At 36.8% G+C, this 26,025-nt stretch overlaps 1 protein-coding gene across 1 annotated transcript in view; it reads right to left on the minus strand.

Annotated features, from left to right (window-relative positions):
* LOC150085581 (venom phosphodiesterase-like) overlaps positions 1–26,025 on the minus strand; it is a 248,321-nt gene that overhangs the window by 161,473 nt on the left and 60,823 nt on the right. Inside the window, exon 5 of the mRNA XM_090374609.1 lies at positions 16,697–16,806. Within this exon, the coding sequence (XP_090230735.1) occupies positions 16,697–16,806 (110 nt within the window). The remainder of the gene's footprint in view (positions 1–16,696; positions 16,807–26,025) is intronic.

The raw sequence follows: 26,025 nt of genomic DNA on the forward strand, positions 1-26,025 counted from the left end.
AACGCAGCATGGATTGGCAGACACGGTTGAACACACCTGGAGTTTCTTTGACAGTAGCAGCAGCGCAGACGAGTCTCGCCATGAGATCCATTTCCGTCTCCACAGGCGATTCATACACGATAGATTTGAGGGCCCCCCGCAGAACGAAATCAAGGCTTGATAAATCAGGTGAGCATGGGAGCCAGGCAACGGGGTCCACCATGGCCAATCCATCAACACCTGTTCAAATGGTCACAAACACACTTTCCATAATGGGCAGGTGCCCCATCATGTTTAAACCAAATGTTGCATGTCACATTTGATGGAAAATCGTCAAGTAACCCTGGTAGAACTTGTTCAAGAAATATCCGATATTTAGTGGAGTTCATGCGGGATGGTAACAGGTATGAGCCGACTAAGCAGTCACCGACCATACCTGCCCACACAATTATTGCGAAGTGATGTTGTGCCACATGGGAACGCACACCGTGTGGGTTGTTGTTGTGAGTCCACACATGAGCATTGTGCTGATTGAATAAGCCTTCCTGAGTGAAATAAGCCTCATCCGTGAACAAAACATAGGCTGGAAAATTCAAGTCTTCTTGAACACTTTCTTGGAGAAATCATTGCGCAAAAGCCACATGTGCAGGATGACCTTGAAGGAGCAGTAATTGAACCCTTTGGAGATGAAAGGGGTGTAAGGAATCATCGTGCCAGACACGCCATACACTGCAATGAGACACTTCTAAGGCAGAGGCAATGGCACGTGTGCTGGTAGTAGGATTATTCTGGACGGCATTCAACACACTTTCTTCCATGGAGGGAGTTTGCATTGAACGTGGTCTGCTTGCACTACTCCTGTTACCTCTAAATGACCCATAATCGCACAAATTTTGATGCACATGCGTAAACAAACGATGGTTCGGTATATGTCTGTCTGGGAAGCGTTCTCCATAAATTCGTTGAGCGGCTCGTCCATTGCCCTCTGCTAATCCATACACCAGGTGCATGTCTGCCAGCTCAGAGTTTGTATATCGATGCATGCTCTTAATGCGGCGACTACCACGCCATCTACCGACTTATGGTGACATTTCTGGTTATGGGTTCCTATGTGATTCACATTCCCTTAGATGTTACCTACCTCCCCTAAACGTTTGTATCAATATTTTTGAGACACCCTGTATATATACAGACAGGCGTAATATGGTAAACTTTACCAAATATCAAATTTCAAACTATTTTTACATGAAAAAATATAAGTACAGATGTCCCAAACTATATTATTATTTTAATTTGCAATCATTCAGCTCACTACATTACCTATTTCAATTTTTCATCATTCTTCTATTTTGAATATTTATGACAACCTCTTAAAATTAATTAAGCATATCAACAGTATATCATTAATGTGTGTAAAATAATGTATCTTAAAATTGGCCTAATGGGATTCTGGTGGCGCCTCCATAGCCAGGTGGGAAGGAGCAGCAGTGCGTAGCACACGCTTCTTGATTAGACCGGGGTTCGAGCCCGTCACCACCAAATACGGAGTATGCGGAAAGGTCAAGGAATGACCACCGCATATCCTGGAGCAATATGGCCTTAGTTGCTAATGCTCCTAAAATCCAAATAACAAACAATGGGATTCTGAGGTTGGATATGCTTGGCTAGTTTGCAGATTAATGCTTTGGAACTATTATATAAACGTATAACATAGCATCAATTGTTCATTAGTAAACTGGACACTACTTTTTTTTTATTTTTGAATTCATAAGTGGGACTGCTTTCCCACAGATGTATGTAATGAAGGGGGAACTTTGAAACAGACAGTCCAGCATACCATTGCAGTAGACTTCATCTCAGCAAAAGCATCATTGAAAGAGTTGCTATTTTGCAATTCAATCATCTTCATTTGCAACTGTGCTGTTCCCTCAGTGTTAACAGCAAGAAGATTTTGGAACATGCAAATTTCATTTGACCTAATTAAAAATTAGTAAATTTTAGAAAAGTCATTTTGGGGATGCCAAAAGAACAGTAAAAAATTATTTCTTAACATTAGCAATTCAGCTGGTTTAATGAAAGATTTCACAGCAATTTTGTAAGAAGAAAAGTGGTAAAAGTTCTGTTTATTAATATTTTTGGAACCTTCAATTTCATTTCAAAGTTTAAACATCCAAAAACATGTCAGAGAGTAATTTACCGTTTCCTTACAGTTTCTGTGGTATTTATTTATCCTTTTCTGTCATAAAAATATCCATTTCAGGTTGTAAGTAATTTCAGGATTTTGCCTCTACTCAAAAATCCTACTACTGAATAACAGACAGCATTGCCATACTCTGTTTTAATGTCTTCCAGAAAATGGTGGAAATAACAGTGTGTCAAACCATTGCATTGAATGATGTTTACTGTTGAAATAAGAATGTCAAAAATATCCTTCAATGGCAAAATTTAGTGGGCACAGTGTCCCATGACGAATGATGCAATGAAATACTATCAGAGTTTTACAGCCAACTTACTTAACTTTCATAGATTCACCCTGATACACTAACCTTAAAACCACTCATATTTTTCCCAACTTTTGTTATACATTTCCCATCCCAATGCCAAAGAAAGCACTAGTATTGATGAGAAAAAACTCTTATTAATATTGGCGCCTTTCAAATTGCACAAACCAGCTAGTTCTTCATGAATAACAGATTCAAATAAAAACAGCATCAATTCCATTGATGAATATCCACAGTATCTGCAATGTCATTACTTTCATCCATTTTAAATGCTTAACAATCAAATGATTTTGATCTCAGCTTAAGCTGTTCAAATAAATTTGCTTCCAATTCTTCTGTTGTTCACAAGTTTGGGCATAGAGGCTAATATTTTCAAAAGTTTTTTCTTATCTGAACCTACACACAATCACAGCTGCATACACTGTGATAGAGACACTTATGATCTACAAAGTCAATCTGACTCTGACACTTCCTAGAAGCAAACCATGGGAAAAGGGAGGACCACCATCAAGACTGAGAACACAACCAGACCCATCAAAAGAGGAATCTTTCAGGGAGATGCCATGAGCCAACTATTCTGTCTAACATTAAACCCACTGTTCACCATGCTCAATAATAGCAAGTGTAGTTATACCCTAAAAGAAGGGAGGAAGAACCTGTACACCCTCTCTCATCTGATGTACATAGATGAGATCAAACTCTATGCTGCAACTGAGAATCACCTCCAACAGCTACTCTGGATCACCAAAGAGTTCAGCACTGACATCAGGATGCAATTTGACCTAGACAAATGCAAGAGCCCTGGATTGCATCAAGTACATCTAGTAGGGCAACACTACCAGCTGAAGACTGATAAAGAGATTGAAGCCATGACAGAGGCAGAGACATATAAATATCTGGGGATGATGCAGCCCCACCAGTTCGAACACAAGGAGATCAAGGCCTGCCTTGATGTACTAGATGTAATCCCTGGCTCTTGCATTTGTCTAGGCCAAATTGCATCCTGATGTCAGTGCTGAACTCTTTGGTGATCCAGAGTAGCTGTTGGAGTTGATTCTCAGTTGCAGCATAGAGTTTGATCTCATCCATGTACATCAGATGAGAGAGAGTGTACAGGTTCTTCCTCCCATCTTTTAGGGTATAACTATACAGAAACTGAGAGGCCTGCTAAAATCAAAGCTGAACGGTGGGAATATGTCACAAACCATAAACACTTGCACAGTTCCAGTACTAATGTACTCCTTCGGGATCATAGATTCGACCAACGGCAAGCTGGAGGAGATTATAAGATCAACCAGGATAATGATAACCAAGAGCCGCCACCAATACCACCCAAAGTTGGCCATTGAGAGACTGTTCACAGCCCCCATAAAGGAGGGAAAAGGACTGACCGACCTCATTGAACAAAAAAAGAAGGCAATTTAGATCCTGTGGGATTACCTCCAAGTAAACACACAACACTCAACCTCAACAAGAGGCCACACTCACACAGACAGAAGAAACAAAGACAGAAAGATGGACGAAAAAGACACTCCATGGCAGACACTACAATGACCTCCCTGAAAACTACACAGATAATATGGCTTCCAATGCTTGGCTCACAAAAGGAATGCTCTTCTCCAAGCCTGAAGGTTTCATGCTCGCCATCCAAGATCAGGTAATCAACCAGGAACTACAGGAACAAGGACCCCAGAGTAACAGGTGACATATGTCATCAATGCCATCTGGCCCCGGAAACAATCCAGCACATCACGGCAGGATGATCACCCAGACAGAGTACACTCACAGACGTGACCAAGTGGCCAGGATAATACATCAAAATCTAGTGCAAAAATATCAGCTAATCAAAGAAAGTTTACCATATTACAAGTACAAGCCTCAGGCCATATCAGAGACCTCTACTCACATACTATACTGGGATTGTGTCGTGATAATGAACAAGACGATCCCACATACCTGATTGACATAACAGTGCCAAACATATGAGGAAAAGATTATAATAATAAACAATTTCACAGCTTTGCAAGTGATCCTAAATCAAAAAAATGCAGTCAAAGAGAACTGAGAGAGCTGAATTCAGCAGAGAGGGAAACTCAGATTTCCATTTTCCACTTGTTTTCCTTTTTTGATAAAAATTGTAAAAAATAACAAGAAAGTGGATTCTGGATATCAATTATATACTACAGAAACTAGTGAACTCACCATAACAACTAATAATGCACCATAATAGCTTCATTTAGCTCCAAAAGAAAAAAAATACTGCCATAAAATCACCTTTCCTTTCCGGATATTTGTTACTCTGTTGAAACACATTATCCAAAAGTTCTTATAACTGCAAAGTAGAAACTTTCCTAAAGCGAAATCACTATGACCAATGTGTTAGTTACATATAATCAGAGTTTACCAGACCTTCATCACCATTTTATTTTACAGTTTTCATATTTAAAGGTGGTTCATCTAAAACAGTCACAATCATGTGCTGCAAATTAATACTATATTTTCTGAAACTCTCTAATAGTTCACATTTTAAACAATTTGATGTTGTGTACCCAAAAGGCAGATGCTCTAAAAAAAACATTTTCCACCTTCATTCAAGAAATGTACATAAATATTCAGTGCTTTAGTACACATATCACTTGTCATTTAACTAAAGTAAGAGTGAAAGGGCAGTATTTTTTTTTGTTCAGTTTCTGTACACTTACTTTATGACAGTAAGGTCCCGGACCACAGGTTATTTCATAAAACATTTTAGTTTTATTTCTTCCTGGAAACATTTCCACTTTGTCACATGATGAGAAAATGAAACAGTAGAGCAATCTTCATAATACGTATAATTTCTGCCTTTATAACTTCTTCAGCACTCACATTATCATTTGGAAGATCCTTTTGGGGAATAAACAATTTACACTTCTGAAGAACTGGAAGCAGATACAGAAGGTTTTGATATTAAATATAATACTGTCTTCCATGTAGTGTGTAACTTGCTGCACCTTTATTTTTTTTTTCAAGAAGAATGCTTTAAATTTATTTTCCTAATATCGGAAATTTTCATGTACAACTTACATTTCATTGTATATTCACTATTCTGAATACACCTATCGCCAACCTTATATTCATTATTCTCCTGCTGAATCTATAACTTGTACAGTTATTACTGTTTCATTCAGAAACACAAGCTATTGTTTCACTAAATTTTAGAAATAAACGGCATTAATTTTAGTAAACTTTACAGAACTCATTCTATTATTCTATATCAAATTAAAAAAAAGTTGGTCAGTAACAAAATTTTAAATATGTAATCTAGAGGCATGGCAAAAGAGTTTTTTTTTTATTGGAACTCATTTTTCAATCTATAAATAGGTTTAAAGTTTTTTATTTTGAGCAATCTTCATAATACGTATAATTTCTGCCTTTATAACTTCTTCAGCACTCACACTATCATTTGGAAGATCCTTTTGGGGCATAAACAATTTACACTTCTGAAGAACTGGAAGCAGATACAGAAGGTTTTGATATTAAATATAATACTGTCTTTCATGTAGTGTGTAACTTGCTGCACCTTTATTTTTTTTTTTCAAGAAGAATGGTTTAAATTTATTTTCCTAATATCGGAAATTTTCATGTACAACTTACATTTCATTGTATATTCGCTATTCTGAATACACCTATCGCCAACCTTATATTCATTATTCTCCTGCTGAATCTATATCTTGTACAGTTATTACAAGTTACAGTTAAACACAAGCTATTGTTTCACTAAATTTTAGAAATAAATGGCATTAATTTTAGTAAACTTTACAGAACTTATTCTAGTATTCTATATCAAATTAAAAAAAAGTTGGTCAGAAACAAAATTTTAAATATATAATCTAGAGGCATGGCAAAAGAGTTTTTTTTTATTGGAACTCATTTTTCAATCTATAAATAGGTTTAAAGTTTTTTATTTTGAGAAGAAAAATCTGCCTTCCCTAACTGTTTCACTAAAACAAAAAATTTACAAATTCAATCATGATAGGCAAAATTCACAGGTGAAACTTACAAAGTATAAATTCAGCTAACATGGCTCTATTCTTTTTTTTTTTTTGTGACTATGATTCCACATTCTGAAAACTCAATCAAGGCAATCTGCAAATACTTTTGCTCTATTGTAGAATGAAAACTACTTCTTGCCTTTATTTTATTTGTTAATTCATACATTGATGCAAAGAACGCTCTTTCATATCAAAGGAATAGGACTTTTCTGAAATATGAACTGTTTGTAACAACTATATAAATGATACTTCTGTTGTATTTGTTTGTAAACTGAGAGAGAGAGAGGGGGGGGGGGGAATGGAACACTATGTAAAAAAGAAAGCCATGTTTAAATGTTATGAAAAGAAGTCTGACATTAAGCTAGATAATCTTGTAATAACTGAGAGTAAAGTGGAGGAGAAATTGTTGAAGATAAACATAAGGCAGCTAGGGTGGATGGAATCTGTCCAGTTATATTAAAGGAGGCAGCAAAGGAAGTAAACAAACCCTTAGTCATAATTATGAGAGCTTCCTTGGATTCAGGGGAGGTATCCATGGATGGAAATGTACAAATGTGACCCCAATCCACAAAGGAGGATCAAATGGAGACATAGGTAATTACTTGTTAGTTTAACTTCTGTTCCAGGTAATTAATGGAGGCACTGGTTAAAGAAGCATTGCAGGATCATCTAGACAAGACTTCAGTTATAGCTCGAACACAGCAAGGGTTTGTCAGGGGGAAGTCTTGTCTGGCCAATCTGATTGGATACTGTGATGTAGTCACAAAGGAACTGGATGCAATGAATAATTTTGATATCATATATTTGGATCTTAGAAAGGCTTTTGATACTGTTGCACATGGAAGACTGCTGCACAAATTAGAGCAATGTGGCATTGGAGGTAAATTGCTGCTATAGATAAAAGGATGGTTGAGAGGGAGAAGACAGAGTGGTAATCAATAGACACTGTACTTCGTGGACTAATGTTATTAGTAGAGTTCCCCAGGGTTTAGCATTGGGCCCATTGTTGTTTTCTGTATTCATTAATGATATTGATGATGGTATATCAGGCTTAATGTTCAAGTTTGCAAATGATACGAAGGTCGGCAAGGTTGTTAATGACACTAATGACAGTATGCTGCTGCAACAGGATCTAGAAAAATTGAGCAGATGGGCTGAGAGGTGGCAACTGAAGTTTAACATTGACAAATGTAAAGTACTGCATATGGGAAGTGGTAACCCCAGAGTAACGTATCAACTGTGTGGTACTACACTGACAATGGTAGAGTAAAAAGGACCTGGAAGTAATTGTGCAGGCAGATATGAAGTTTTCTGAGCAGTGCACACAGTCTGCAAGAGTAGCTCATGGTGTCTCATCAATGATATACAGGAATTTTTCTAACAGGGATAAGGTGATTATTCCCTTGTATAAGGCAATGGTCAGGCCACACCTTGAACTGTATACAGGTCTGGAGGCCTCATTTTAAGAAGGATGGAGAGCTGTTGGAATGAGTACAGAGAAGGGCAACAAGATTAGTGAATGGAAGTGTCCTAATTCTATACGGATTAATAAGCGCATAAAGGGTTTCTCTTATGAAGAAAGGTGTAAGTTTTGCAAATTACACTGTCTGGAGACTAGGCACCTGCAAGGTGATCTGATTGAGGTGCATAAAGCCTTGCATGGTTTGAGCATGCTCAATGCTGATGGGATTCTTCCTCTTGCTCAGAATAATTGCCTGAGAGGGGGGATAAATCCTAATTTAGGAGAGACAGTTGTGGGACAGAAGTGCGGAAGTTTGCCTTTAGCCAGCGGGTGGTTGATTGCTGGAACAAACTTCCATCTGTCGCTGTAGAAGTTAATAGCTTAAACAAATTCAAGGCAGAACTTGACACACATTTGGAGCGAGTGGATGGGTGAAATAAGAAGGGGGTGTGTGTTTTTTTTGGCTGATGCTATGTAAGCTTGCTTTCTTGCATCATGTGCCCTTGCTAATGCTAAAGTCTGATAAAAGTATTATATGAAATTGGGCATAAAGTTTGTTAGGCAACTTTATGCATTTTCTTCCTATCAAACATTTCATATATGTTGGATATGAAGCTAGAAAATACATTACAACAGTGGATATATGGTATCTTGGTTATATGCAATATTAGTAAATAAAATTATCCAACTGAATTTGAAATGGCTATACTTTTAGAACACTTCAGCACTGAATCAAGGTACCCATATCTTATGGTAAGGCAGATAGGAAGACTGTTTGCAAATAACTGCAGTACTAGGTAGGAGGAACTTTTGTAATATTTTTTGCTGCCATGAGTTGTTATCAAGAAAAAAGGAACAGAAAAATCAACAAATACATAACCATTTCCAATTCATTTTGAACACATACTGTAGAACAGTTAATAGCCTTAAAAGATCCAAATATTTGTTTTCTTGTTGAAATGAAAGTATATTCTTTTTTCCATAATGTATCTGTACAATATTTCAAAATCATAGAAAATATTACTCAATATTTTATTCTTTTAAACAAAGAGTTGCATCATTACTTGTCCATATAATTAACCTTTGAGAGGAAAGAATCAATACACAGTCTTTCTTGGAGGGTGCACTTGTGTAAAACATATTGGGGAAAACCACAGACACAATTTAAATAACAAAAATAGGTTTTCTTAATTCATAAGCTAAAACGAGTGTAGCAAATAATATTAAACAAACTGCTCCTAATTTAACAAATAAGTAAGAAAATAAAGGAAAGTAAGAAAACATTTTGTCACACAGATTGATAGGATTAAAATTATTGGTCTTTTCCTAATACTATAGGAAAATAGTCCTTTCCTAATACTATAAACCTAGTGAAAGATAAATTACTTCAACCTTCATTGGTGATGCCAGTATTCAGAACAATACTGCAACTGCACCCCTTTAACTATGAACTAAGAAAGTTATTTTTATTATTTAAATTGTTACTCGAGGTGAGTCTATGGTTTCTCCAATATGTTTTACATAAATCCCAGCCTCCTAGAAAGACTGTGAATTGGCTCTTTCCTGTAAATGTAAATTATGCAATATAGCACTTTTCCTATAGCAAACAAAATACAGTAACTGCTGGCTATAGTGATCACTAGTTATTAGAATAAGCTGCTTTAGAAAATCGAATTTCAAAGAACCAATTCAAATAAATAAAATGCACTACACTTTCATCATTTATTAGAATCTCACCTTCAGTTATAAGAATCAATTTTGAATGGCTCTGTGATATTTTTCTAAAATACATTTCTGGAGTTCACATTTCTAGATGTCACAAGCATAAAACAATTTGCAGTTTTTAATTTATTGGGCTTTTTTGTTTGTATAATCTGTTATATATGGGTAGTTACTACAGCTTTAACAGAAGAAGAAATTGCCCAGTCTGTTACTAATAAGTTCCGTTCAACCCTTCCCCATCTCTTCCATCATGCAGTATGACTGATGACTTTTGAGGTTATGATGAACATTATGGCAAGATCCAGTCTTCCTTACATTTCGAGGGTACAGCTCTAAAACGGTGTTCGCAGGCTGGCCGCTAGTTAGCACACCGGAACAAACCTATTGGTAACTCTCTAGGAGGCTTCCGGATCAGCTAGTGTATAATCTTGCTACCCCTACTCTGCCAGATAGTGACTGGAGGGAGTCCCAGTAGTGTGTATGCGGGGACATTGTCGAGGCCACGTTATGTCAAGGATCTGGGTATATTCTTACCATGTGTATGCCATATCCAAAAATTTCATTACTTCATACAGCATGTCCCACCCACTTTTTCTTACTATGGAATACACCATGAATTGTCAAACTAATAGAATAAGCTTATCTGCGAAAAGATCTAAACCTCCCAAACACTTCCTAGTTCATTTCACAAATATATGTGGTCTCAATTCTAATCTCAATGATGTCCATTTCCACTTGCAGTCGGCCAAAACCCACGTACTTTTTCTGACAGAATCTCAGTTATCGGTTGATTCAACTACTGCTCATCTCAGATGCCCAAACTATTTGCTGTATGATTCCTTTCGCCTCAAAGGTGATACTTATGCATATGTCCATTCCGATATTCCCTGTCAGAGACTTGGTAATTTGGAATCTCCTCTTTTCGACCTTCTCTGGCTTAAAATCTCTCTACCTCATTGTGTCAAATTCACCTGTTGTCTCTACTGTTCTCCCAACTCCACTAATCACTTGGAGCTCTTTTGCTTCCTCTCTTTGCAACTTGACTTTCTCCAGTCCAACTTTCCTAACAGTGAGGTAATTTCCTTGGTGATTTTAATGTTCACAACTCCAGCTGGCTTCCGTTTTCTAGTCACACCGACCCAGCTGGTTGAGATGCTGAGGCTTTTGCAATTACTAATGACCTTGCACAGATTGTTCATTTACCTATGAGAATACTGGACAATCCTAATCATACAGCCAACACGCTTGATCTGTTTCTCACAAACAACCCTTCTAAGTACATGTTCTAAGTGAGTGGTCCTTTAGGCACCTCAGATCACAACTTGGTGATTGTCTCTTCTCCAATGGACCCTTTATCTCATGACTATTCCCAACTTGTGTTGTTTGGCATTACAAGAATGCAAAATGGGATGACATGCAAGATTTTTTTTCTTTTTTCCTTGGTCGGATTACTGTTTCAAAACTTCTGATGTCATCGTTTGCTCAGATCGTATCAGTGAAATTATTCTTGTAGGAATGGAATCCTTTATCCCACACTCCACTTTAAAATTTCATCCATTATCTAAACCTTGGTTTTCCAATAAATGTGCTAAGGCTGTTCAAGAGAAGAACGTTGCATATCGTAATTGGTTTGTTTCCAATTCTTCAGTTTCAGACTTTCAAACAATCTAAAATAAGTGAGTATTTAAAACTATAAGCACATTACAAAGTGTTATGTTTAATTAATATGTACTAGGGGGAGCTTTGACCCGTACTTCCTTTGCTGGCAAACCCCCATGCACACTTTTCTACATAATGTAGAGGAATGATGGAATAGGTCAAATCTTTTCTATGTAAAAGAGACACCTGTTGAAATGCACTGACGTTCTTCCTCCTTCTTTTTACTCCCATCTTTCAGCTATCTCCCTCACTCAAGCTTTTTTTTTTCCTTTTGTTCTCTGTCAGGAAACTCAGGCAACCTCTGATGGAGAGCAGCCAGAGTAGTGTGGACAGCCTGGCTCACCTACCAGTGGTGGTGTCGGAGGGCAACGTGGAGTCCCACATGGGGCGTTGCAGTCAAAAAGCCAGCACAAACAACAGAACCGAACACTAAACTACACATGCAACAAATAACACTTTTCTAGCTTTTACAGAGGTTCTGTATTCATCACAAGAGTACTGATGACAGAGAAGTGTGAAACCAAGCACTAACACTATGCCACTATGATAAATATCTAATCAGGAAATGCCTTATGTAATTATTTACCTGTGCATGCGTAGTGACATAATTGGTATTATCATTAGCAGAGGCATATGACAAGAAGGCAAACTTATACAGCATCAGCCAAAAAAAAAAAAAAAAAAAAACCATTCCCATTTTCACCAATCCATTCATTCGAAATGTTTGTCTAGTTCTGCCTTGAATTTATTTAAGCTATCAACTTCCACAACGAGAGAGGGAAGTCTGTCCCAGCAATAAACTACCTGCTGTTTAAAGGAAAATTTACACACATCTATTTGACAACTGTCTTTCCTCAATTTCAGTTTATGCCCCCTAAGGTTTGTAATCTGAGTAAAAGGAAGAATCCCATCAGCACTGAGCCTGCTCAATTCATTCAAGGCCTTATACACCTCAATCAGATTGCCTTACAAGTGACTAGTCTCCAGATGCAGCAATTTGCAGAACTTAAGCCTTTCTTCGTAAGAGCACCCCCCTTTGTTTCCCTCAACAAGTCTTGTTGCCCTACTCTGTACTCGTTCTAGCAACTCTACATCCTTCCTAAAATGAGGCTTCCAGACCTGTATACAGTACTCAAAGTGTGGAATGACCACTGCCTTAGACAAGTGGATAATCACCTCCTTATTCCTGCTGGCAAAATTCATGTATATCATTGACAAGACCCCCATGACCTGCTCTGGCAGCTTGTCTGCACTGCTCAGAAAACTTCATATCTAACTGCACAACCTACCCCACAGGTCTCTTTCATTCTCCACTACCCTAAGTGTAACACTACCCAGTTGGTATGTTACTCTGAGGTTACTGCTACCCATAAGCAGTACTTTTCATTTGTCAATGTTAAACTTCAAGTGGACCTATCTGATTCATCCCCTTCCTTTTAGAGTTTATATAAGTAAAGAAGTCTTTGCTGTTTTTCTTTGAATCCATTGCCAAAGATTTCTTATTATCTGCCTTCGCTTCCCTAACCTCCTTTGTGACTTAATTACAGACTAGTTTATATATATCACAGGCTTCTGTGTTGCGTGATAATTTATATGCATCCCATGCATTTTTCTTCTCTACCACGAGTCTGATTAGTTCATCTGACATCCATTTGGGCCTAAACCTAGAACAGTATTTTTTAGTTGGAACAAAAAGCCTAGTAGCTTCCAAGATTACTTTCTTGAATGCTTCCCACTTAGAATTTGCTGTTGATAACATCATCAGTTGGTCTTACTGTACAGAATTTAAAAACTGCCTGAGACCACTGTAGTCACCTTTACAGAAGAAAAAACTCTTTCCTTTACCCTGATGGTAATTATATCTTTAAGTAAATCCCATGTCAGTACAATGTGATCACTGCCACCTAGTGGATCTTTTATCTGTAAATTCTTTATGCATGAATAACCACTGCTGGTTGCCTCTGTATCACGCTGCTGTAGAAAACAATCATCCAATAAATCCACGAAAGCCTTGCTAGTGTGCAAGTGACCAACCCACAAGTTCCAGTAAATATATGGGATGTTAAAATCCCCCATTATAAGACACATTAATTTACTTGCCCGCTCTATTTCTCTGTACAGTTGTTCATTATAGTCATCAGAGTCATTAGGCCTATAACACACTTCTACTCTCAACTTAGTTTTCCCAGTGCTTATGTCACACCAAATTGACTCAACATTGCACTGTCGATCTATGTCAACTGGATGCACTTCCTTCGATTTTATGTCTATCTTAACTAACAGCATAACCCCCTCCTTCCTTCCTATCCTGTCTATCCTTTCTGTATACATTGTACTCCCCCAATTCCAATTCTGCATTTTTTATATTTGTGTGACACCACATCTCTGATATCCAAACAATATCTGCCTTTGACATTTTTACCAGCACTTCAAATTCATAAAATTTATTTACTATACTCCTAACATTGGTGTACATGCAAGTATACATGCACCTGTTCTTCCTCTTAGTTACTCTAACACAGTCCATGTATTTACTTGTTTCCTGACTCCCAGCAGTTCCTGAAAACCCCAGCAACTTGCTTTCCAGGCTGCTGCTCATTCTAAGAGAAGCAGTGCAAGAATCATTTCCACCTCTGCCTGTGGCTACCATTAATCTATTAGTCTGTGAATCCCACCAAGCTAGCAGTTTTCCGACCGACCTAACATTGCCTCGATAGCATCAGCAAACATTCTTGCATCCTTTCTATTTAAGTGTATCTTATCCCTGTAGAAGCAATCTCTCCTGTTAAGAAGCACAGACCACGCTAAAAAAAATTCTACCCCATGAGTCTTGCACAATCTCTCCAGGGTCGAATTGATTGACAAGGCTCTCACCACATACTCACTCCTATCGTGTCTAAGCAGGATTGCAGACACTTTCAAATTTAACTCTAACTCACGACTTTTTTTCAACACTGACCTGTACTTGTTAAGTAAATCCACAGATCTTCATTAGTCATTAGTGCTATCGCATACAACGATATCACCTTTTGTGCCCTTAAAAGATGATATGTGCTCTACAATGTCGTCAACTTTTGTCCCTGGTAGACATACCCTGGTCCTATTCCAGCTATCCTTTTTGCACAATATATTTCCTATTTCCCTGACAATTGAGTCACTGAAAATAACTAGCTCCTGTTAGACCAGATTCTGCCCTGAAAAACACACACACACACACACACACACACACACACACACACACACACACACACACACACACACACACACACACACACACACACACACACACACACACACAAAGACATCCTCCATGGCCAAATCATGTCCTGTTCGAGAAAGGTAGGCAAACATGTCACATTTCGCACATTTCTTTAGACTCTGATGCATTGGAGAATCGCCCCCTTCAGTTATCCCCTGAACCACAGCACTTGCGCTAATTTATGCACGTTGCTTTGCTGCTCTAGTCTGGGACATGAATTTCATTTAAATACAATTTAATTAACAATAAAAATTAATAAGATTTATAAATTTAATTGATTAATTGCCAATACTATACTAAGCTAACAGATTACTAATACAGTGCTACGTATTACATTATCTAGTTTTATGTTATACCTTAAGCCATCAAGTTCGAGATATTTCTGTATTGATCTGCAACAACGGTGGCAAGTTTTACTGATTAAGTAATAACCCACAAAATCTCTATAAAAATTCAAAATAAACTACGTATCATAACTAGTAATAAAAAGTTACTTCTAGAAATAAATATGCCAATTAAAGTCAATAAAACGGCAAAAATTTAAGAAAAACTTCACCATTAGCTGGACCCATAAAATCTTCGCCCACATGGAGCTACTCTCATTCTCACCTCCAATTGTCCTGCCCACTTTTACCGCATGACCCACATCCCTCTTCTCCCATGCTACCCCAACTAGGCTGCATTCTCAAGGTGGAATAATTACTATGTAATTATTCACTATATAATCACTGTATCTTCACTAAATAATCACTATGTAATTATTTACCTGGGTTTACATAGGTCACTTAGGAAAAGGCCTTTTGCTTCGGGTTCCATAATGCATTAGGAATATTGTTGCGTCCAAAAGAGCAGGACTAAAATATTTACAAACTATACAAATATTTACAAAATATTAAGCTATTTACAAATATACAAACTATATCAGGTCCCTTCTTCAGCTGACATTACAATGGAACATCGAATGATACCATGCATGGTCATGTATTACAGAGTGAAGCACATGCATGAGGTTGGTGAACATTATTAAAGCAGTTGTCTTTCAATTGAAGACAACAATGTAATTATTTACCTGTGCATTTGTTGTGACATAATTGCTCTGCCCTCTTCTCCCATTGGCTCAAATAAATATCACTAGGAGGAAAACGTTTTCAATGTAGAGAGATATTAATTAAGCTTTGTACATAAGTATAAATTTATTTTTATTTTGTTACTTGTGGATAATATTCTTCTGATTTTCACACATCATTTAATTGGTAATAAAGTGTAAATTTGTGCTTTTTATATTTATTTTTATAGCCTGTGGATAATATTCGTAGATTTTTGCTTATTAGAATTGCCATTTATTAGAATCAAAATTCAATTTGCAAATGTGATCAATATAACTTATGCCAGCTTTTCTGACAACATTTTGGACCTGGGAGGGGGAAACCACAGGATTGAATCGATGTGAACTGAAAATGGCAACAACATTTTTTGGCTTTTTTCTTACTATGACTGAATTAATCAGCATGTGGTCAAGGTTGGTTGACAAAGATATCCAGTTTGTATTCTGTCAAATTGGAAGAAAAATTTCTAAAAGTAGAGTGATTCCCCCTCCAAATGGATTAAAAATCTGATGCCATATATTTGTATGAGGAAGCGGTGAACATGTTAAAGCCTAAATACATTGCACAGTCTATGGTATAACCTAAATATTTACAATTAAAAACTTTGATATTCTAATGAACCTTAAATTTGTTTTTTTCCCAAAACAGAAAAATGACACAAATGGTTTGTACCAGACAGTTAGCACTCAACCTGTAAAGAAATCAATCAACCATCCACGGTAACTGCTTGATAATGTACATCACACTGGAATATCCTGGCAATATTATATTAAAATGCTGCATATATCGCTACTTATACAGTCTGATAACAATTAAGTATATGCATACTGCATTCAATTTTTGAAATCTCTCTCTCTCTCTTTGCATCCAGTTTTTACTAAACAATTACACCAAAAGAAATGACCACACACCAAAATGATTTCATTATCAAGATTTTATATCATATTTTATAAACATTTTAAATATAATGGTCTTACTCATTATATTTGCGATAAAATGAAGGTCTGACTCCTAATATTTTTACATCAGAACCAGGCCAAAAAAAGGTTGCCGATTTTTCCCCTTTCTTTTCAACAGAAACCCAAAGCTGAAAAAAAAAAAAAAAAAAAGTGCAAAATATTACTAAACAGAAATTTAATATTTTCACAAAGGCAAACTCTTAGCAGCATTCCAAAATAATCATATATCTACAGTACAAATAAAAGCATTATGCACTTTTAATAATATAACAAAGCCAATTCAAATGTATATAATCTAAAATAAAGCTACAGTGGAATATCAGTTATCCAAATGTGGATTATCTTATCCAATCAAAGAACTGAAAGATAGAGTCACCCAAATGCAATGTGCATATATATATATATATATACACACAGGATGTTCACTACCAGTGCGACAAACTTGCAGGAGGTGTAGGGGGCACAAAGACGAATCGGAATCACATAGCATTGCAGGGTCCGAAATGCCTTCATCATGCGGTAGAGGGATGTTGAATGGGAGGTCGTGTGAACAGCGATCCAGCTGGAAGTCAGCATTTGTGAACCGGTTCCCAAGGCATAGTGGCATAGTGTTTTGTGGAAGGCGCCACCAGTGGGTTCCCACATCTGCACCATGGTACTTTGTGAAGAGTTTACAGAATCTCTGTAAAAGCCAGAAAAAGTGTGGTGTCTGTTTTGTGACAGAGTAGTGCTATGTTCTGTTGTTCTGTCTCTGGCTGCTTAGCCGCAGGGCCCTAAGGGAACCCCACGTTGCCCGCCACCACCACTGGGAGGTGAGCCAGGCTGCCCATTATACTCTGGCTTGCCTCCGCCAGGGTTGCCTGAGCTTCCTGACGGAGATAAAAAAAAAATATATATATATATAAATTAAAAAAAAAAAAAAAAGAAAGAAAGAAATAAATAAATAAAAAGATAAAATAAATAAAAATAAATAAATTATAATAAAAAAATAAAAATAAATAAATTATAATAAAAAAATAAAAATAAATAAATAAATTATAATAAAAAAATAAAAATAAATAAAATAAGTAATTAAGGTAACAGATTTAAAAAAAGAGAGAGAGGGGCATAGAAGAGAGGATTAGAGGGGGAATGAATTTTGGTGGGTTGACAGGGGAGAATAAATCCACCCTAGTTTAGGCGAAGTATGCAAGGCAGTAGGATGGACGAGTATTCAAACGTTGATCTGGCCGACATGCACCTCGCATATGGAGCTGCGGACTGTAACGGGCGTGCCGCTCTGCGCTTGTACCAGGAACGTTTCCCACACAGGCGTGCTCCTCATCATATGATTTTCGCACATGTGCACAGAAGGTTACATGAGACTGGTTGTTTCACGAGAGGTACCATGAATCGAGAGCAAACAACGAGAACGCCAGACAATGAGGAGAATGTCCTATGTCTAGCGATAGGCCAACAATTGGGTATTTCCCAATCCACTGTATGGAGGATACTGTCAACAAACCAAATGAGTTCATACCATCTGCAACGCGTCCAATCATTGAAGCCTGCGGATTATCCACTCCGGAGGACTTTTGCTACTTGGTTTCTTCAACAGAAATGGTTTGCAAATGCTGACTTCCGGCGGGATCGCTGTTCACGCGACCTCCCGTTCAACGTCCTCTACCGCATGACGAAGGCATTTCGGACCCTGCAATGCTATGTGATTTCGATTCATCTTTGTGCCCCCTACACCTCCTGCAAGTTTGTCACACTGGTAGTGAATCACCCTGTATATACACTGGTGTTCAAAGAAAGTGCATCACCTAGGAATTTCACATTTCTAACCCTTTTTTGCAATGGTATGTTACATTAATGACTAGCATCATAAATAGAAATACTGTATAAACAAAATATATTTATTAACAGTTAAGGCAAAGCAAAGTAATATTTTACATGTGCTCTCAAAATATTCCAAAATGAGCATTTGCAACCTTTATACAACAGTTTTGGTAAACACGACAATTATGGCTGAAATGTTATCAGAAGCCCTCAGTTTGATTCAGTTTATCATTTTAAATGGAAAACAAAATGAAAAGTTCACCAGGTGCAAACTAATATTTAGTTGAACCGCTTCTGGCCCTGATGACAGCAGTACACCGTCGAGGCATTGGCAAGATCACATTCTGAAGATAATCAACTGATAGTTCATGGTTCCAAACGCGAATTTTGGCTTCCTGAAGTTCACGAAGGGTCTTTGGTTTCTTTTTGTCAACTGCAGGTTCCACATGATGCAAACAGTTCTCTATAGGATTCAGGTCCGGGCTGTTTCCTGGCCAGCTAACAATTATAATGGACTGTTCTTCCAACCATTTTTCACCTGTAACAAATGTAAACATATTACTGTCGAACCTCTAATGCAGAAATGAAGCTAAAGTAACTACAGAAGTGCCTACTTACACTTTTCTCCCGATGACAAGGAGCAGAGTCTCCCTGAAAGATGCAATTATTTGGCAGGTTGAAATGGCCTCTAATGGTTGGCAGCAATTTACCTTACAATATAGCCAGGTATCCATTGGCATTTACGGAACCTTTTAAAAACTGCAAGTGACCTACTCTGTGATACGAAATGCACCTCCATATCATTTGGCTGGTAGGGAATTTCACTGTAGACACCATACAGTCTGGACGTATTCTTCACCATGTCTACGGCGAATCATTTGTCTCCCATCAGAGTCATGCAGGTTGAATTTCTTCTCATCCGAGAAAATAACTGACTTCCACTGCTCGGGGATCCATTTGACATGCTCCTCACACCAAATTAATCGGGCCTTTTTCATTTTTTGTGTGAAGAGGGGGATTCTTCTTAGGATGACGGGCTAAAAGTCCATTTTTGAAGAGGGGTCTTCTGACTGTTACTGCACTTGCTACCACTCCTGTTATGTTCTTCCCATTCTCTTTTTTTAGCTTAGATGAAGATGCTTTATGGTTTTTAAGACATAAGTGCTTCAAAACGCAGTCCTGTTTTGGCAAAGGCCTGTTTGTGTCTGGTTCCTTTTATCCTATCACCAGAACCAGCATTTTTGAGTTTGGAAAGAAATCTGCTCACTGTCGACTAATTACAAGACACTCTATAAGCAATATGATGGGAAAAACATCCTTCCTCAAGTAAAGCAACAATAGCACTCTTTCTTTGTGGCATAAACTGCACATAACTCACCATCCTGACACAAACAAGGAATGACTGCAACTGTTGCAGTCATTCCTTGAAAGTAGCAATATTACATCATCACCTACATGTGTCAATCTTATCTGATGCAATCTGTAAGAAATATTTCCATATACTTACGTTATTTGGACAATTACAATTTTAAGGGGTGATGCACTTTCTTTGAACACCAGTGTGTATATATATATATATATCAATTTTATTTTATATCACTTAAATTATTTTAACATAAAATAAATTTCATCTACAGGAAACATGCATTTAGTCAAAGCTCAATAAAGAGACGGCACTCACCTCAATAATCTGTTGTGGTTATATGAATCAAAAAACAGTAGTGTGAGAAATCATTGGTTAAACTAAAAACGGTGTTTAAAAATCACGATAAGGAAGTGTGGTTTAAAAAGAGTAATTATAAAACTTAGCCTAGAGTTTTACAGGAGGCGGGGTGCACCATATCGTCCTCTAGTTGTCTGAAATTATCTTAAATTAAATTAAAAAAGGATTAAGGCCAAGTCAACAACGACGGACTTTCGATGGTTCATCTTCAGTTGGTGTTAAAAGGTTTTTTAAACACCATTTTTAGTTTAACCAATCATTTCTCACACTACTGTTTTTTGATTCATATAACCACAATGGATTATTGAGGTGAGTGCTGTTTCTTTATTAAGATTTGGCTAAATGCATATTTCTTTTTATGAACTTCGGCATCTTAAGCTTTTGCTAACTCTTCTATTTAGCATTAGCAAAGGTACATGATGCATGAAAGCAAGCTTATATAGCATCAGCCAAAAAAAAAAAAAAAAAAAAAACCCTCCTTATTTCACCCAACCACTCACTCCAAATATTTGTCAAGTTCTGCCTTGAATCTATTTAAGCTATCAACTTCTACAACGACAGATGGAAGTTTGTTCCAGCAATCAACACACCCGCTGGCTAAAGGCAAACTTCCGCACATCTATCCTACAACGGTCTTTCCTCAATTTGAATTTATGCCCTCTCAGGCGATTATTCTGAGCAAGAGGAAGAATCCCATCTGCATTGAGCATGCTCAAACCATTCAAGGCCTTATACACCTCAATCAGATCACCTCGCAGGTGCCTAGTCTCCAGACACTGTAATTTGCAAAATTTAAGCCTTTCTTCATAAGAGCAACCCTTTGTTCCATTCACTAATCTTGTTGCCCTTCTCTGTACTCATTCCAGCAGCTCTACATCCTTCTTGAAATGAGGCCTCCAGATCTGTATACAGTACTTAAGGTGTGACCTGACCATTGCCTTATACAAGGGAATAATCACCTCCTTATCCCTGCTAGAAAAATTCATGTATATCATTGACAAGACACCATGAGCTACTCTTGCTGCCTGTCTGCACTGCTCAGAGAACTTCATATCTGCCTGCACAATTACCCCCAGGTCCTTTTCATTCTCTACCACTGTCAGTGTGGTACCACAGAGTTGATACGTTACTCCGGGATTACTGCTTCCCATATGTAGTACTTTACATTTGTCAATGTTAAACTTCATTTGCCACCTCTCAGCCCATCGGCTCAACTTTTCTAGATCCTGTTGCAGCAGTGTACTGTCATTAGTGTCATTAACAATCCTGCCAACCTTCGTATCGCCTGCAAACTTGGACATTAAGCCTGATATACCATCATGAATATCATTTATAAATACAGAAAACAACAATGGACCCAACACTGAACACTGAGGGACTCCACTAATAACATTAGTCCACGAAGAGCAGTGTCCATTGATTACCACTCTCCGTCTTCTCCCACTCAACCATCCCTTTATCCATAGCAGCAATTTGCCTCCAATGCCACACTGCTTCAATTTCTACAGCAGTCATGTGCAACAGTATCAAAGGCTTTTCTCAGATCCAAATATATAATATCAAAGTTATTCTTTGCATCCAGTTCCTTTGTGACTACATCATAGTATCCAATCAAATTAGTCAGACAAGACTTCCCCTTAACAAACCCATGCTGTGTCCGAGCTATAACTGATCCTGCAATGCTTCTTTAACCATTGCCTCCATTAATTTCCCTGGAACAGAAGTTAAACTAACAGGTCTGTAATTACCTGTGTCTCCCTTTGATCCTCCTTTGTGGATTGAGGTCACATTTGCACATCTCCAGTCCATGGGTACCTACCCTGAGTCCATTGAAGCTCTAATCATTATGGCCAAGGGTTTGCTTGCTTACTTCCTTTGCCACCTCTTTTAATATAACTGGATAGATTCCATCCACCTCAGGTGCCTTTCTTGTGTTTATCTACATTCATCTAAAGCTAGTGAAAAGACTGGATTACTTTCCAAATTTCTTTCAAACCAATGATGCAACTTTTTTTTAATACTGTAGGGTAAGTCATATTACAATTACTGCTGTTATACTTAATTTATTTTTGGAACAGGAATATTTTTTGATGTTTCTGTTTAGTCAAACTTATGTACGAAGTGAGACACCCTATTCTCATGGAAACTTTAGCTAAAATAGTTAACAAGAATAGCTTTTTATATTCTCATTTGGTTCTTTTGAAGTATTCAAAAATATCTTTTTACTAAGCAAATTCAAGTCAAGCAAAGCTTTTCTGTACTACAGGCTGGTACTTACACTTTTGGTTGACTGAAGTGTTCTGAAATTCATAATCCAATGTGTTACAAATACGTCTATAAACCACAAACACAAAGTGCTTGTGGTTTATAGACATATTTGTAACACATTATAGACATTTATACCCATCACTTACAAAATTGATATTAATGAAAAAATCTGTATGTTTATATATATACACACACACAGAATAGTATACAGTATTTCACATAATTTCAGTTGGAAATTTTATTGTTAATTTAAAAATGTGATTATTTGAAGTGGTCAATTCAAGTCAGTTTGAATAATTGATGTCCTACTGTAAATGCGTTATACACTATCGAAAGTTCTATAAAACAGAAAATTCCAAACTGGAGAGATTAAGTGGCTACTACAGATGAATACTCTTAGTTTCATCAATGAATTAATGTGCAAGTTCTTCCAGATAATCTTAAATATTCTTTAAGCAACATGGTGTGCAAGTATATTAAGAACTGGAAATTGGTGAAATAATGAACACTCAAACTAGTGTGGAGTATAATCTGCCTTTAATTTCTTAAAGAATTACATATTATTCTTATATGTTTTAGTGGTACTTCTGTACCAATTGTTCAGTGATAAAGACAGCAGAACTGGTAAATTATGGTTATTTGTTTTACATAAGGTTGTTAATTTCATTACACATTTCTTATTTGTTAAGATTTAGCCTTCAATTAGTTAACAAATAGACATTAGCAAACATTAGGTAGAGATTAAATTTTAATCTTTACCTAATGTTTTAAATAATTCTACATTAGTTATTAATTTAGTTAATAAGATTAATAATTAACATTAAATAAATTAACATTAAGTAAACGGATAACTATGAATTCTTACACTCTTGTAATAACAAATAGGAAATGTGTAATCAAATTAACAACTTTATGTAAATCATGTCACCATAATTTACCAGTTCTGTGTCTTTATGTCACTGAAGAAGTTGTATAGAAAATGCCATGAAATGTCTGAGATAATCTGTAACTCTTTAAGAAATTAAAGGCAGATTGCACTCTACACAGGTTTAAGTGCTCATTATTTCATCAATTTCCAGTTCTTCCAGAGAACTCACTAAAAGAAGTTAAACTGCATTAATAAGTAGAGTCTTAAAAAATAATTCTACTTTGTGTTATGTTTAAGGACACTGTTTTCCCCTTGTGACAGGGCTTGGGAATGTTATTCAATTATAAATGTTTATTCAATTAAAAATGACGTTGGTAACACTCTTATAAGTGACTACATTTATTCACAAGTAAAACTAAAGTTACTATCATTATTTTTAATTGAATAACATCACCAAGAAGAATCCATTGTGCATTCATTAATGAATGCACAATGGTTTCCACACAGCCAAATAATAAGGGTTTTATTATATTATAAATAATTAAAGTCATATTTTCAATCAGCAGTTGTCATCAGTGCTTTTCTTCCATAGATTTCTTGGGTGTTCATATAGATTTGATACACTTATCACTGTTTGGAACAAGATCACTGATTGAGGCTACTAGCCATTTTTTTTTTTTTTTTTAATGAAACCCCCAAACATGAGAGGTATTAGAACCTATAGTACTTAGTACCATCGTCGACTAGGCTAGCCGGGTGGGTGAAGTGCCTGCCTGGCAACCCAAGGTTGCAGGTTTGAATCCCACCTCGGGCTTGGATCAGAGTACTGCAAAAACCTTGGGAGGTGCATTATGGCCACAGAAGCCGATATGCCAACAACTAACAAACAAACAAAAGAACAAACAACTTAGTACCGTGCTTGGGTTGGAGGTTGAGAAGATTAAAGAAGATATTTGTTGACATTACACTTAAATTTCTGTGGACTGTAATTTTCAGGAAATATGTATGAAGGAATTCATTAAAGAGGCCTTCAGAGTAAGGAATATATCCCTGGGATATATGTAGGTATATATATATATATATATATATATATATATATATATATATTTATATATTGTGGATAACCTGTAACCATCTCAGCTGATGAAGGCAGCTGTTGCTGCCAAAAGCTATTATATAGTGGTTTTAAGTGATTTCAACCTTCAATTTTAAAATTTTTAATCAGATTTTATATTATCATAATATACACTTTTATTTTATTTTAGTTTAGTTCGGTTTTCTCTTAATTACAGTATAATGCAGTTTTGAAGATTTTTATTTTTATAGTATGTTTTATTGTAAATAAAATTATATATGCAGTTTTGAGTCAGTGGTTAATGACATTAAAAATGAATTACGTATGAAGGAAGATTGTTCAAGAAAATGGCAGTTGAATGAATACATGAGGATGATGAAAAGTTGGTACTGTGAGTTTGAAGTTGGACAGTAAATCGATGTTGGTTGGTGGTGGCACATGTTCAGACTTTTTTGAAAGAGAGAGAGCGGGAATTATAGAAGCCAATTCAAAAGAACAGTGCCCATGGAAGTATCTGTAGAAAAGGAATGCAGCAGAAACAGTAGGTCTATGAGACAGAGAGTGGAGAGACTCTGTTAGAGAAGAGTCATTAATTAACCTAACTGCCCTCTTCTGAATGGAATCTAGAAGCCTGAGAGAGGTTTTGGGGGCACCGCCCCAGATGTGGGAACAATATTACATGGTAGGGAGGATTTGTGATTTGTACAGAGTGAACAGCTGTTTGGAAGAAAAGTAACACTGAGAGCAAAAGAGAAAATCAAGTTTTTTAGATGCAGAGGAAGCAATATTTGTAATGTGCTTGTGCCAAGAGAGATTAGAAGTCAGAGTAATCCCCAAAAGAGATATATCATCTTGCCTAGAAATCGGAGTGTCACCAAAAATAAGCATAGGAGCAGAATAATCCTTTTTGTGAGAGATAAGACAGGACTGAGTTTTAGAAGGATTGAAATCAATTAAGTTGTCTTTGCCCCACTGGAGAATTACCTGGAGATCGGCATTTAAGGAATTGGTAGTGGATATTTGAGAAGTTGGAATTGATTGAGCAAGGCAAGTTTTCTCAAAATGGAAAGTGGAATGTAATGTGCTATCATCAGCAAAACTGTGGACAGGATTTCTGGTCAATGGAAGAAGGTCATTAATATACAAGAGGAAAAGGGTGGGGGGAAAGAACCTTGGGGAACACCAGCATTAGTGGAGAAGTTAGAAGACAGTGAACCATCTACCACCTTCATCCTCAGTGAGCGATCAGAAAGAAAACTGGATAACCAATTACAAAAAACAGTTGGCAAACCATAAGATGGAAGCTTGTATATAAGACCTTTATGCCAAACACGATCGAAAGCTTTGAGATGTCAAGAGCAACTCTTGTGTTTCACCGAACTTTTCCAATGAATCTGTCCATAAATGGGTAACATTTCTGGACAGATTTATTTATGGACATTTTAGTGAGCCAGAATATCACCAGTGGATCAACACTGACAGAATCCATACTGGAAATCATTGATCAGACGGAAGGTTTCTAGGTAGTTTAAGAGTTGGCGGTTAATTGATTTCTTCATTACTTTAGAAAGAGTAGAAGTAATTGCAATGGG

Source organism: Mastigoproctus giganteus, chromosome 5 (assembly GCF_048544385.1).
Source record: "Mastigoproctus giganteus isolate SK-2022 chromosome 5, ASM4854438v1, whole genome shotgun sequence".
In the NCBI taxonomy this organism is placed as follows: domain Eukaryota; kingdom Metazoa; phylum Arthropoda; class Arachnida; order Uropygi; family Thelyphonidae; genus Mastigoproctus; species Mastigoproctus giganteus.